The sequence below is a fragment of the Periplaneta americana genome, chromosome 5, assembly GCF_040183065.1.
Source record: "Periplaneta americana isolate PAMFEO1 chromosome 5, P.americana_PAMFEO1_priV1, whole genome shotgun sequence".
Taxonomy (NCBI): Eukaryota; Metazoa; Arthropoda; class Insecta; order Blattodea; family Blattidae; genus Periplaneta; species Periplaneta americana.
Window position 1 is genome coordinate 82,485,492 of NC_091121.1, and position 15,267 is coordinate 82,500,758.

The 15,267-nt window shown below is 34.7% G+C and overlaps 1 protein-coding gene and 1 long non-coding RNA gene across 3 annotated transcripts in view; one reads left to right on the forward strand and one right to left on the reverse strand.

Moving 5' to 3' along the window:
* The window catches only part of LOC138699906 (uncharacterized), a 210,872-nt gene that overhangs the window by 111,635 nt on the left and 83,970 nt on the right, over positions 1–15,267 (forward strand). The gene's annotated exons all lie outside the window — the stretch shown is intronic.
* LOC138699900 (neuropeptide-like protein 31) lies at positions 1,638–13,298 on the reverse strand. The gene is made up of 2 exons (XM_069826098.1): positions 13,183–13,298; positions 1,638–2,403 (listed from the first exon to the last, which is right to left on the reverse strand). The coding sequence occupies exons 1-2, from the start codon at positions 13,210–13,212 to the stop codon at positions 2,200–2,202; spliced, it is 234 nt and encodes a 77-aa protein (XP_069682199.1). The 5' UTR covers positions 13,213–13,298; the 3' UTR covers positions 1,638–2,199.

The following is a 15,267-nucleotide window of genomic DNA, read 5'->3' on the forward strand; positions in this document are numbered from 1 at the left end:
CTCAGTAAAGTAATTTGATCCTAGCATGCTTAAAACAAATTATATGAACACATATTTGGAAACTCTGCTTCGAGAAACTTGCTAAAAAGAAATCCGTTCCTTTTCCATACCTTGAAATCTCATATCACAAATTTCATTGAAATTGTTTGCAATTAGGGAACTCTTTATAAAATAATCACAAATTACCACAAACACACAAAAAAATTAAGCGACAAAATATATAATTTTATGATCTCTCAGGAAAAGGAAATAAAAATTTTCTTAAAAATTGTTGATTCAATTATTTTATCAAAAAAATTACAAATATAATATGTAAAGAAAGTTTTACTTAAAATATTGAAAATAAAAATAGAATACATTTTTAATAAATCACTTCACATTACATTTGCAATGTTATTCAGAAATTTAAGAACTTTAATATTTACATTACGAAATACTATTCACATTCATTGGACTAAACACATTAAGCCATAGTTTGTTCACCAAAACAATAAATGGAATATAGTAATGTTTTGTGCTATTTTAAACTAAGAGATAGAAGAATAGTGAATAGTTGAACTGTGACTATCAGATCCAAAGAAAGATCAGCAAAATAGCATTTATTTTATCCAGCCTCTTTGTAAGTAAGTATAAATTCGATTACATTTTCAATGGTTGTAGTCGGCCCAACTGCTCTAAACTGCTTTGGCAGCAGAGTCGCTTTTATAGTACCATCTCCATTTGTTTCCTCTCTACAGCTTTCTATAACCTTTTTGAACATTCGCTTCGCCTTCTCAAACGGTGAAAAAACTCACCGGGTTTCTTACTTTTTGGGCGTATAATAATGAATCTTATTGTCTGTGTATAAGTTCTAGTTATTTGCAGCGATGAAGGAAGCTCATCAAAACTTTCGTTACTTGATTGTGAGAAAGATGAAAGAGAGGGAGGGAATTTGTTATTTTACTTCTCACAAATACCAGCAATACGTTTAGCTTGATTAGAATGCTATATATTAGGATACTCGGGAGGAAATTAAACACAGATTAAATATGGGAAATGCGTGTTATTAATCGGTTGAGAAGCTTTTATGATCTAGTCTGCTGTCAAAAAATCTGAAAGTTAGAATTTATAAAACAGTTATATTACCGGTTGTTCTTTATGGTTGTGAAACTTGGACTCTCACTTTGAGGGAGGAACATAGGTTTAGGGTGTTTAAGAATAAGGTTCTTACAAAAATATTTGGAGCTAAGAGGGATGAAGTTACAGGAGAATGGAGAAAGTTACATGACACAGAACTGCACGCATTGAATTCTTCACCTGACATAATTAGGAACATTAAATTCAGACGTTTGAGATGGGCAAGGCATGTAGCACGTATGGGCGAATCCAGAAATGCATATAGAGTGTTAGTTGGGAGGCCGGAGGGAAAAAGACCTTTAGGGAGGCCGAGACGTAGATGGGAAGATAATATTAAAATAGATTCGAGGGAGGTGGGATATGATGATAGAGACTGGATTAATCTTGCTCAGGATAGGGACCAATGGCGGGCTTATGTGAGGGTGGCAATGAACCTCCGGGTTCCTTAAAAGCCAATAAGTAAGTATATATTAGGATATATTAGCTTTGGTTTAGTTTCGTTAAGATAAGAAAATTCTACATTGTGATATGTCAATTTTTTTTTTAATTCATAGATTTGGCTATGTACATCTAATGTTAAATTGAACAGGTAACATTCCTTCTGGGAAAAGATGTAGTAAAGTTATTACTGGTTAATAGAATTAAGTTATTAATTTAATTCATATTCTGATTATACTCAGCGTAGTTAGACACGTATCTTTGTTTTATTTTAACTTTGCTACATCTGGTATGTCCTCTTATCAGAAAATCTGAATTGATTCTTCGTTTTCAAGTATACATTAATATACACTTTGTGGTGCTTAGAATATTCCGATCTGTGTAATATTCCTACTTTGTTTTGTTTTTGTAAATTGAAAGAAACAGCAACAATTTTTGTTGAACTAACAAATGTTTACCTTAATGATTAGCAATCCGATTGCTTAAAAGATAAATTTTATATATTATTAATCCCATGGCATCATTTTTAATCAGCTCATTTGGGAAAATATTCACTTGAGAAAAGTTTAATTTTAAATATCATGTGGGATATCACGATATCACATATATTGCAACTTTTCTATGGACTGTGTTCTGCGGCAGTCCTCAACCAAAGTATCCTCCCCCGTATCCGCCATATCCCCTGCCATATCCGCCGTATCCCCTGCCATATCCGCCATATCCCCTGCCATATCCGCCATATCCGCCGTATCCCCTGCCATATCCGCCATATCCATACATTCTTCCTCCTCCAAATCCCCACTGTCCATTGACGAAGTCGATCGTGAATAGCAGAACAGCTGTAAGCATCTGAAAAAATCAGCAAGTACGCTTAATTGAAGACTTCATATTTTTAACATCAGAACATCTGAAAGCAGAAGAGAAGCCTCAACAAAGACATTTATTTGGATGCTTAATATCTTCAACATCATAGCAGCTGTAAGCATGTGAAAGAAAAGTAGCTTCAGTAAAGACACTTTAATTGGAGGCATCATTTCTTGAACATCAGAACAGCTGAAGGCATTTGAAGGTAAGAAACAAAACATCAGGAAATACAATTAATTGAGGTTTCATATCTTAAAAATCAGAACAGCTGTATCTGAAAACAGAAAAGAAGCACCAGTAAAGACAATTAATTGAAGGCTTCTTATTTTAAACATTAGGACAATTGCAAGCATCTAAATGCAGAAAAGAAGCATCAGCAAAGACACTTAATTGCCACTATTCCTCTCTGTTCACTGCTCCGCCGATTTAGTAGAGTGGATTTGAGTCTAAAGAAAGGAGAAAACAGTACAAAGTGGTCTGTTGTTGTGACGAGAATCCAATCCTCCGCATACCGGTAACACATCGTGTCACAAATACTTTCAAGTCTGAGTATTTCTGACAAAGTAAATATTATTCAACGCCTTTTATTTTATTGGGTTATTTTACGACGCTGTATCAACATCTAGTCTATTTAGCATCTGAATGAGATGAAGGTGATAATGCCGGTGAAATGAGTCCGGGGTCCAGCACCGAAAGTTACCCAGCATTTGCTCGTACTGGGTTGAGGGAAAACCCCTGAAAAAACCTCAACCAGGTAACTTGCCCCGACCTGGATTCGAACCCGGGCCACCTGGTTTCGCTGCCAGACGCGCTGACCGTTACTCCACAGGTGTGGACTTCAACGCGTTGAAAACGGCGCAAATGTCAAGGATATTGCTGTAGAGAGTAAGATAATAATTATATATTTTTATTTTTTTCTTCCTTTATTTAATCCTTTCCTTATTTAATCCTTAATTTATTTCTTTATTTACTCCTTCATTCCTTCTTTCCTTCATAACTTCCCTCACTCACTCACTCACTCACTCACTTCTTTCTTTACTTATTTATTAGTTTATATATATATATATATATATATATATATATATATATATATTCATTCATTCATTCATTCATTTGTTTATATATATTCATTCATTCATTATTGATTTGTATTACCTTTGTATCAGATTCCCTTTTTATAATGAATTAACAACTCCGAAATAGCCATTCCCTTATGATCGATTTGAAAACTTTGTAACTAATTCAACAGTTCATAGCATAAATAAACGTCAAAAAAATGACTTTCGTACTCCATCGGCAAGTCTATCGTGCTATCAAAAAGGAGTGCGTTATATGGCAGTAAAAATTTTTAATAGCCTCCTTATCGATATAAAAAATGAAACTCATAACATAAAATTATTTAGGGCCAAATTAAATAAGTACCTAATTTCTGACGCCTTCTATTCTGTGGGTGAATTCATGGCATTCAATAACATTTCATGAAATTGATACTAAAACTTTGTGTTGTACTAGTACACTATATTGTAAATCTCGTCTGTATATATTTCATCTAGACTGTGACTATAAATACATAGTATTAAGTATTTTTTACTTTTTCCATATTCTAGCTGTAAGCATGTATGAATACCATGGAATGTTAATAAATACAATACAATACAATACTGTCCATAATATAACTTACCTTGACTTTCTTGTTCTACCTCAGTGGTAGCCTATTCAATCTTTTTTGCTATCGTACTCCCAAAATATATTTGTACCCGCAAACAGCATTGCAATTATATAAGAATTAGCGAAAGTCTATGATTGATGTACTAAAAATAAATTATTATTATTATTATTATTATTATTATTATTATTATTATTATTATTATTATTATTATTATACTGTCCTATCAGTATGGTTTTAGGTGTAATATATCGACTATTGATAAGATTGTATTCGACAGATATTGGAGAAAAAATGGGAATATACGAGTACAGTACCTCAGTTATTCATAGATTTCTAAAATGCATATGGCTCGGTTAAGAGAGAAGTTTTATATAATATTCTTATTGAATTTGGTATTCCCAAGAAACTACTTCGATTAATTAAAATGTGTCTCAGTGAAACGTACAGCAGAGTCCGTATAGGCCAATTTCTATCTGATGCTTTTCCAATTCACTGTGGGCTAAAGCAAGGAGATGCACTAGGCTATCACCTTTACTTTTTAACTTCGCTCTAGAATATCCATTAGGAGAGTTGAAGATAACACAGAGGGTTTGGAATTGAACGGGTTACATCAGCTTCTTATGTATGCGGATGACATGAATATGTTAGGACAAAATTCACAAACGATTAGGGAAAACACGGGAATTTTACTTGAAGCAAGTAAAACGATAGGTTTGGAAGTAAATCCCGAAAAGACAAAGTATATGATTATGCATTGTGACCACAATATTGTACGAAATGGAAACATAAAAATTAGAGATTTATCCTTCGAAGAGGTTGAAAAATTAAAATATCTTGGAGTAACAATAACAAATATAAATGACATTCGGGAGGAAATTAAACACAGAATAATAAAATTATGGGAAATGCCTGTTATTATTCGGTTGAGAAGCTTTTGTCATTTAGTCTGCTGTCAAAAAATCTGAAAGTTAGAATTTATAAAACAGTTATATTACCGGTTGTTCTTTATGGTTGTGAAACTTGGACTCTCACTTTGAGAGAGGAACAGAGATTAAGGATGTTTGAGAATAAGTTTCTTAGGAAAATATTTCGGGCTAAGAGGGATGAAGTTGCAGGAGAGTAAAGAAAGTTACACAACGCAGAACTGCACGCATTGTTTTCTTCACCTGACATAATTAGGAACATTAAATCCAGGCGTTAGTGATGGGCAGGGCATGTAGCACGTATGGGCGAATCCAGAAATGCATATAGAGTTTTAGTTGGGATGCCGGAGGGAAAAAGACCTTTGGGGTGGCCGAGACGTAGAACGGAGGATAATATTAAAATGGATTTGAGGGAGGTGGGATATGATGATAGAAACTGCATTAATGTTGCACAGGATAGGGACCGATGGCAGTCTTATGTGAGAGTGGCAATGAACCTGCAGGTTCCTTAAAAACCATTTGTAAGTAAGTATTATACAGTCGTTATCGATGTAATGATAATAGTAATGTTATTCAAGCAAGGAAAAACAAGAGCTTATATTGCAAAAAAAACTACAATATAATGCAATATAATTACCAAGAACTATAATAAAATAAATATGTCAACATTTTTACTTACATATGTAATCAGTGGGATGCGTATCCTTTGAGACAACCCCTCGTACCCGGGTATGCGTATCATAGAATGAATATCACTGACTATCTAAACATGATGCTTGCCGATTGCAGGTGACTTGCTCGCGTGTTATATTTAAGTAGGTGAACATTGACTTTCTACTAAATCGACGGAGCAGTGTTCTATGTGATATACTTTACAGTAGAGTTAGGGAGTTCATGCATTTTCATTTTTGTTTCAAAAATTGTTATTGATATTCTGAGTAATTATCTATGCGAATGACATATTTCCTGCTCTTATACGTGAATTTTATTGTAAAATGTACATTTTTATACTTAATTGCATCATATTATCACAAATGTTATATCATATTATTTGAACAATGGACATTGGCCTAGTAGGAAATAATAATTACGTTATTTTAAAAAATTCATGAAAACGGCTTTATAAGTATTAATTATTACGTATTTATATGTCATCTTTACTGGCGTTAAGATATGGACTTACTTAGTAATAGATAATACATATTTTATTGTCTGTATAACTTCAAGTTCCTGCTACGTACTGTATTTAAACGTTGCTTCCTTCTATTGCTTTGTTAGTCGTACACCTAATACTTTTCCTCGTAGCATTCGTTTAGCATGCCTTTCTCATGCTCTCCATTGCATTGTAAAAACAAATTAGACTGTGTTTTCCTAGAGTAGGTCAGTTAGTATCCACGGGAAATAAAATATTTATGGAATCTACATCTAGGACTAAGTTGTTACGATGGCTCCTAATACTTCACTATATCCTGAACCTCTTTTAAATCATTGAAGGTCATGGTTACTATAATCAGTATATTTCGAACTGGCGGATCAAGGTCACGTTCAAAAGTACAAACATACAAACCACGCACGAGTCACTGAACTGAAAACTGTGAACTGAAGCACTGATAATCGTGGCTGTACCAGCTGACTTCAGTTGAGGAATATGGCCCAGGAATGGTGTAATCACGCGTGAAAAATGCAATGCATTGTTTGACGTTGATTCGCCAATTCGAAATGCACTGACAATAGCTGCGTTTCGTTATGCTGAACACCTAAAGTCAGTTCGAGATGTAATTAATTCAATTGATTGAAGGACAGCTGTGTCAATAGAAATAACTCAAAATATTCTGTCTATTAAAGAACTTTAAAGACATTTTAGTATTACTAGCATATGTTTTTCGCTCTGACTGCAGCAAGAATATCATTGAAAATAGAATATATTCTCTTGAATTATCCACTAAATGTTTGTGATACTTCCATATTCTATTTAACATCCATTCCGGGTAGTGGAAAGAAAAGATAAAAGAAGCCATATTATGTCAAGACATTCCCGAAGACTTGTCCCTTTCTGTGGAACAATTATCATCTTTTAAGCGTGCAGCTGTATTATTCAGTAACGTCGAAAGTAGTTTTATTCCGTATATTTATTCACATTAATCTCCTCGCTGTCTGTGCTTCATCCTTTTCTTTTATGTAGGGGAGAGGGAGGCAGGTAGGCTCAAATTTTACGTTTCATTTTTTTCCGTAATTTGTATAGCATTTTATGAAATCCTAAAAGATGGTCGTTCTACGTGGTTCTTTGGCTATGTGGAGAGATATTTGAATTTAGATTTTACCACGATTTAAATTTGAAATATTGTATTATTTTGAAACGTGCAGATTGAGCCAACTTACCCCGCCCTAGAGGCAGATTGACACATGGTATGGGGCAAATTGGCTACATGTTAAATAAAGGCAAACTGCTTATAAGACTAGATTTTTTTAATTTAAAATTTATTTCTTTATACAGGCAAATGATTCAATATGATGGACGAACATGGAGTTAAAGAAGAACTGTATCCTGGAAAAGCAAATTATGAAAATTAATTTTGAACTTGTAAATGACTACATATCATATTGTATTATTAAAATATCTGAGAAGGAGTTTATCCATCCATCTGTAAAATTTTTATGTACCATAACTTACACTCCAGGCAGTGTCACCTGGTGCACATTCTGAATAAGATTTAACACAATACAGGCAATATGTCTCTCTGTCTTGTTCGTTTCTTTCTCTTCTTGAATTATTCTTTGCCTTTCGACAACGACTAACTACTAAAGTCTCCTCTTGTATTTTTGCTGAACAAATTCATTATCCTTTTTCGATATCTTCTCCTCTAGTGCTTTCTTAACTGGAGAGTCAGTAAATATCGCAGTAGACTATTTTCCCCCTATGTCCTCATCCGTAGCTTACCTACAATACCGAGTGCGAGTCTGGAATTGGATATTAAAATCCTTGGCCCCTTGACCACATTTCTGTTTTCTAACTTTACAGCACTGACAGCTCGTAACATCATATTATCAGTAGAAGTAGTTGCCCTATCGGTTTTTTAAAGCCCTCATTTTCTCATTCACTGCAATGAACATATATGTTTTATATTTATAATCAATTAAATTGAACTTATATAATAACAAATTGTATGAAAAAGTAAATTATGTATTGTATAATTTATATAATCATTTAAAGTAACACACCGGGATAGGTTAAACAGCGTGCCAATCTGCCAACTTGCCTCTCGTGTAGATATTTTATTTGTGTTAAAATTACGAATTAAAGTAATGCACGATCGAAGTGAAATTAACACGAAACAGAGCCAATTGATTGCACTTTCCAACGATGTATTTAAAGTTCATCTAATAATAGTCTACATATGTACCTTGTAAAAAAATAATCAATAATAATAATAAATTTATCCTTTGAAGAGGTGGAAAAATTCAAATACCTGGGAGCAATAGTAACAAATATAAATGATACTTGGGAGGAAATTAAACACAGAATAAATATGGGAAATGCCTGTTATTATTCGGTTGAGAAGCTTTTATCATCCAGTCTGCTGTCAAAAAATCTGAAAGTTAGAATTTATAAAACAGTTATATTACCGGTTGTTCTTTATGGTTGTGAAATTTGGACTCTCACTTTGAGAGAGGAACATAGGTTAAGGGTGTTTGAGAATAAGATGCTTAGAAAAATAATTGGGGCTAAAAGGGATGAAGTTACAGGAGAATGGAGAAAGTTACACAACACAGAACTGCACGCATTGTATTCTTCACCTGACATAATTAGGAACATTAAATCCAGACGTTTGAAATGGGCAGGACATGTAGCACGTATGGGCGAATCCAGAAATGCATATAGAGTGTTAGTTGGGAGGCCGGAGGGAAAAAGACCTTTGGGGAGGCCGAGACGTAGATGGGAAGATAATATTAAAATGGATTTAAAGGAGGTGGGATATGATAATAGAGACTGGATTGATCTTGCTCAGGATAGGGACCAATGGCGGGCTTATGTGAGGGCGGCAATGAACCTCCGGGTTCCTTAAAAGCCAGTAAGTAAGTAACATTATAAGTTTGTAATAATGATGTATCGTAACGCTTGGTTTCACTCCGACCCTTCCATATATTAAATTAACTATTGGCAGTCATTCCACTGAGAGAGGCTTGTGGCAAAAGACTCTTAGTGACACGCGACGGCCTCGCTCACTGACTGCGGCACTCGCAAGCATGAGGGAAAGCCGGGGAGAAGGAGTATAGATTTGCTACTACTCAGTAGCAGAATGCGGGTTTAGTCTCAACCGCGATATGATACGCCGTGCTATATTCGTGTTCTGTGATTGTGCTGCATTGTTGAGTGTTAGTTTAATCAAAAGTTCAAGTGTGTGTGTGTGTATAAAATAGCTTATACTGGGAGAACATTGATGTCATTATTTGAAGAATTAAAAGAGAAACCGTTCTCAAGTTGGACATATGAAAGAAAATGTGCTTACAAAGGTAGATCAACACTACAGGGGAGTTAGGCCTAAAATGACATACTTGAGTAAAATGACATACTATGTGTTTTGTGAAAACACTGTAAGCTGAGTTTGAATTTACAGCTCTATAGTGCACAGAAGATGGGAACAGTGGTTACATCCAAGTTTTAGCAAGCGAAGGCGCTTTTTGATGAAGCAGGTGCAACTAAAGGAAAAAAGTGCAAGACGATATAATATTGTTGAGGTATGTTATGTATTTTTTGTCCTTTTAAGTTTCAGATATTAGTGAAATAATGTTCATGACTGAAAACATGAATATTCCCCTCTATAAAAAGCATTGCAATATCCAAATTCATAAATAGGTTAGGTCGTACTAACACTACTTATTCTTCTTCATTCTGGGTAAAATAACATACCACCTACTTGGCTAAAATGACATACTATATCATTTTATCCAAGTGCATGTTTCTGACTGGAAATGAGAAGCCATATATTATGGGTGATAGCGATTTGCAAAATTGGTGTCAAATTTGTTTACAATGGCTGATTAGTGATTACGTCTGTGAAATTATGTAATATATAGTGGCATCTCTCTCATTGCTGGACTGAATTTTTCGTAAAGCTAACTGATTTTAAAATAGGTGAGATGGGGATTTCTTTAAAATATATAAAACCCTAAAGTTTCTAAAATAAATATATTTTCAATATTTAAATGCGCTGAATTTTGTTACTCTGATTTATCCTCTTATGAATGAACTAGGCTTGGCGAGTCTGAAGTTTACTTGCACCTACTTCACCAAAAAGCGCTTTTGTGGAAAACATTGTAAGATTAGTTTGGATTTACAGCTCTATAGTGCACTGAAGTTGGGAACAGTGATTACACATCATGTTAGCCTTCCCTCGTCACTGCACCCACCGACTCCAGCCACTTGATGTCTCTTTCTTCGGGCCTTTGAAAACATATGATCAGGCCGTTACAAAGTGGCTGAGGAACCATCCTGGATGGGTGATTACACAGTTTCAAATTGCGGACATTTTCTGAAGTCTATGGAAAAGCTGCAACCATCACCAATGCATTGGGTGGATTTTCTTCAACAGGAATTTGTCCACTCAATTCGGACATATTTCCTGATCACTTATTTAGTCTTGCAGCGCCCAAAGACAGACCTCTAACGAATCCAGTCCCTACAGACGGGCCAAAGGGTGCAACACAGAAGAGCAGTTCAACAACAAGAAATGCAAAAGAACATATGATAGAGCCATCACCACTAACTGGACCAGGAGCGGAAGCGTCACAAACGAGGCCTTCACCTCATGTGACACAGCAAGAGATCTCCCCGGCTCCCTCTGGCACTAGATCTGTGGTGAGAAGAAAGAGAACACATGAAGGGTCCCAAATCGAGCATCTCTTTTATTAACCAATTAAAATTAAAGGAAGCAAACAGAGGAAAAACACAGCTTCAGTTTGATCTAAGCAATGGAGACTAAGATGAAGAGAGTGACTTCGATGGTGATGTTGAGAACGATGCACCTTGTCTGTACTGCAATGAATTTTACAGCCAATATAAACCAGAAGAAACATGGCTACAGTACAAGAAACGTTTCTCATGGGCACACAATGAATGTGCAAGTGTATCTAAGAGAACAAAAAATTATTTTTTGAACTATGTAAAAATTAACTTAAGTGTGTCATTTTACCCTAGTAACTTGGGTAAAATGACGTATTTTGTCTATTTTCAAACATACCTTTCAGTTAAAGATTGTCAGTATTTTCGACTTTCTGTTGATCTTAATATATGTGTTAATATTGTAGTATCAGTTATATATAATTGACCGAAACAGATTTGGTAAGAATACATTTTTTTTTCAAGATTTCCTTAAGGTATGTCATTTTAGGCCTAGTTCCCCTAATTATATCGACTATTTCACTTATTTGATATAGACAAATCAAATGTAAGGAAATGGTAGATGCCAGTGAAAACACGCAACGCCTGAAAGTAGATTAAAATGTTATTCGTTCTAGTTTAATAATATGTTATGCAACAAGCCTATAATGGTAGTAATTAAAACGCGAGTATGTTTATGAAACGAAGGTAAGTGAGTTTCATAATTTTCATACGACCATCTTAATTACTATTATAGAAAGATGCGTGCGACTGTTTTTGTTCGACCATAATGAAGTTTTGAGTTTGACAAATATCTTATCTTGTTACTTTAGCGATAATGAAATGGTGAGCATGCGTGTAATTTCATCGCGTTCTCGACTATTGGAACAGATGTCACTAGTGAGTGTCTTTTCAGCGTGTTCTCAAGTATGCAACAGATAGCAGGCGTGTACGCCTTATTTATTTATTTATTTATTTATTTATTTATTTATTTATTTATTTATTTATTTATTTATTCGTTCATTCATTCATTCATTCATTCATTCATTCATTCATTCATTCATTCATTCATTCATTCATTCATTCATTCAGTCATTCATTCATTCATTCATTTTCTGCAGGGCTTGATTTGGAGATTTTAATCTCAAAGCATCACACATTAAAACACAGGAAATGAACTCACTTTATTTTATTTTAAATATATGTTGTTGATTGTGCAGTTTGTGAAATTTATCTGAGGAATGGCTCCCAGTGGAATGTTTGAAGTTGGGTTAATGTTTATTTCATTGATTCGATCAATGTCACTTTCAAAACTTGCGCCTGCCATTTTGCATTGGTGCTCTCAAGGCTTACGGGATGTTGCCAGTATGTTATTAATCAATATCTCATATGCTTAGTTGGAAATCGATAGTTGCAATAACGTAATGAATAGCAGTACTTTAATGTATGTCATTAAGATATAGTTACGTCACATAATAATTAGCGTGTTACAGTATTGTCGAGCAAAAATAATTAGTTTATGAGTTTTATTATTTATATTAGTTTGTTTTAATTGTGAAATAGTCTTGGTGGGTAAGTATTGTTTTAAATTGCGAAATAAACCACAAATATTGTGAATATATAAATAATACAAAACTTTCGTGGGTAATAATTTCGTACTTATTTCGTTACAGCATAGTTGACAAGAATATTAATTTTCCATTTGATGAAAAGATTGGCTCACCAACTATCTAGTTTAAGTTAATAAGCTTTTGATGGCTTTTGTTTTGATATTTCTTAGTGTCTTTTACTTGTATAGTAACCAAATGCAAAGCACGGAACTATAAAACACGGCGAAATAAAATAAGAAATAACCGATGTCACTTTATTTACAAGTCACGCAAGATCACTGAAAACACAACTCCAAAGCCATTCATAAAATGCACGCAAATGCAATGTATAAAGAAGCACCAAACTCTTAAAATACAGCTGTTTTCTCATTGATTGATTTTAAATTATTTGGTTTCTCCGCCCTCTGGTGGCAGTATAAGTAAATAATATATAATTTTCGATTTCTCTGCTTTCTGGTAGTTAAAAGGAGAGAAATTGGAGATTCAGGCAACTTTTTTAGGCATTTATAAATAAAATAGGGATTTAGACTGACTAGTAAAATAAGCATTATAAGCACTATAGAATTCACATAAATTATAATATTCTAAGTGCTACAAAATGAATAACTATCCAAAAGCCTATGTTTTCAGTTTAAGAATGAAAATAGACGAAAGGCAAAAATCCTCAGCTCATTTATTACTTACCAGAAACACGAAAGCTTTGTCGAGCGCCATGATGCTGTGGATCCAAAGAGATACTTGGTGATGGTGCGGATTCCTATGGTTCCAGCATGTCTTTTATAGAGCCAGTGTGTTGTATTGGCCTTCAAATTGATTCGACATCATTGTTGCGTAAGTCAAGGTGCCCTCTGTACCTCAAAGAAGAAAGAAGCATCACTTTGGGGCGTGAGCACCAAACGAGCAAAATTACCCCGCAAGGCCTTGACGCCCGGACGACAGCTCTTCCTTTTTTTCAATGTTTACCAGGAAAATCGCCCCGCACGTGTGTACAAGGATGTTCTATGTGCATGGCAACACAAATGTGTTATTAGTCACGTAAAATCCCCATTTATAACACAATTTATTCATGTCTATGTATTTTGGAGTCTAATAAGTTTAAACACGCTATTATTTTAAAATTAATATTCTTTATTATTCTGTTATTGAAGCCACACAGTAGATGGACGCAAGGGGGATTCCTCTTGGTACGTGGCGATACATGGCTTCCATCTAGGATAAAACAGACTTTCACATACTGAAGGTGTGTTCAAGGATATTGTAGGAGTACGCAATACGGATTTGTTTGTACTCACATAAAATCCCCATTTATAATAAAATTCATTTCTATCTGTGTATTGTTGTTGTTTAGTTCAACTGTCCGAACACAGGTTGGAACCTCATAACTGACACCATTAAGGCATTACCCCTGAGGCAACTAAGCCAGGAGATAATAGGATAGAGTGCCCAGATCCTTTCCCACTCCATTGCATACATCGTTGGCTAGTAACATATTCTACTAATCACTGGTCTTCAAAAATGTACTTTGGAAGTCTTTCCCTTCTCAAAATAGCTGAACTACCCTAATTTTGGACCGAGAAAAACGAATATGACATTAGATTTTGTTTATAAGTTCTAGATCTTTAGATATAATAACCAGAAATATAAATACTAAAAATACACTTAGAAATTGGAACCTCATAAGTGACACCAGTAAGCATTACTCATGAGGAAACTAAGCCAGGAGATAATAGGATAGAGTGCCCAGTTCCTTTCCCCCTCCATTGCATACATCGTTGACTAGTAACATATTCCACTAATCACTGGTCAACAAAAATATACTTTGAAAGTCTTTCCTTTCTCAAAATATCTAAAATACCTCATTTTGGGCCTGGAAAAACGAATATGACATTAGATTTCCTTTTTTAGTTCCAGATCTTCAGATATACTAACCAAAAATATAAATACTAGAAATACACTTAGAAATTCTTTCCTTTCTCAAAATTGCTAAATTAACTTAATTTGGTGTCGCGAAAAATGAATGTGACATTTGATTTTGTTTAGTAGGCCTAACTCTTGTTTTATAGACAGACAGACTAACCTCAAACAAAAGGGCTTAATCACGTGAATGGCTTCTGTTTTCTAATCGCCTGAACTCCTGTTTTGGAGTGTCTCTTATCATTGTCCAACAGTAGCCCGCGAGCATAGAGGCGTTCCATTTTCACTGATAGCTTCGTTTCATTTTCGAAATGTTCTGTTAGAATCGCCGCTTTCCGTGTTCATCACTCACTGCGCCGATGAATCCCTTGTTAATTTTTAATTATATTTTCGTATAGGCTACTATGCTCTATTTAACATAATTTATTCATACACACTCACTTTATGTCGTTGTTGCTAGTTGAATGGCTATTCATTCATTCAGTGTTCTTGCCCAAGGGCAAGGCTTTCACTGCAAACCCAACATTCTCCAATCTTTCTTATTTTCAGCCTTCCTCTTTGTCTCTTCATAGCCTATGATCCATATATCTTGATGTCGTCTATCATTTGATATCTTCTTCTGCCCCGAACTCTTCTTCCGTTCACCATTCCTTTCTGTGCATCCTTCAGTACGCAGTTTCTTCTCAGCCAGTGATCCAACCAATTCCTTTTCCTCTTTCTGATCAGTTTCAGCATCATTCTTTCTTCATACACTCTTTCCAACACAGCTTCATTTTTTATTCTATCTTTCCACTTCACAAGTTCCATTCTTCTCCATATCCACATTCCAAATGCTTCTAGTCGCTTCTCTTCGCT

Coding starts and splice junctions, on each gene's coding strand:
- LOC138699900 (XM_069826098.1), bottom strand. CDS start 13,212: ATGGCGCTCGACAAAGCTTTCGTGTTTCTG. Junction 2,404..13,182: donor ACAAAGCTTTCGTGTTTCTG/GTAAGTAATAAA, acceptor TGATTTTTTCAG/ATGCTTACAGCTGTTCTGCT.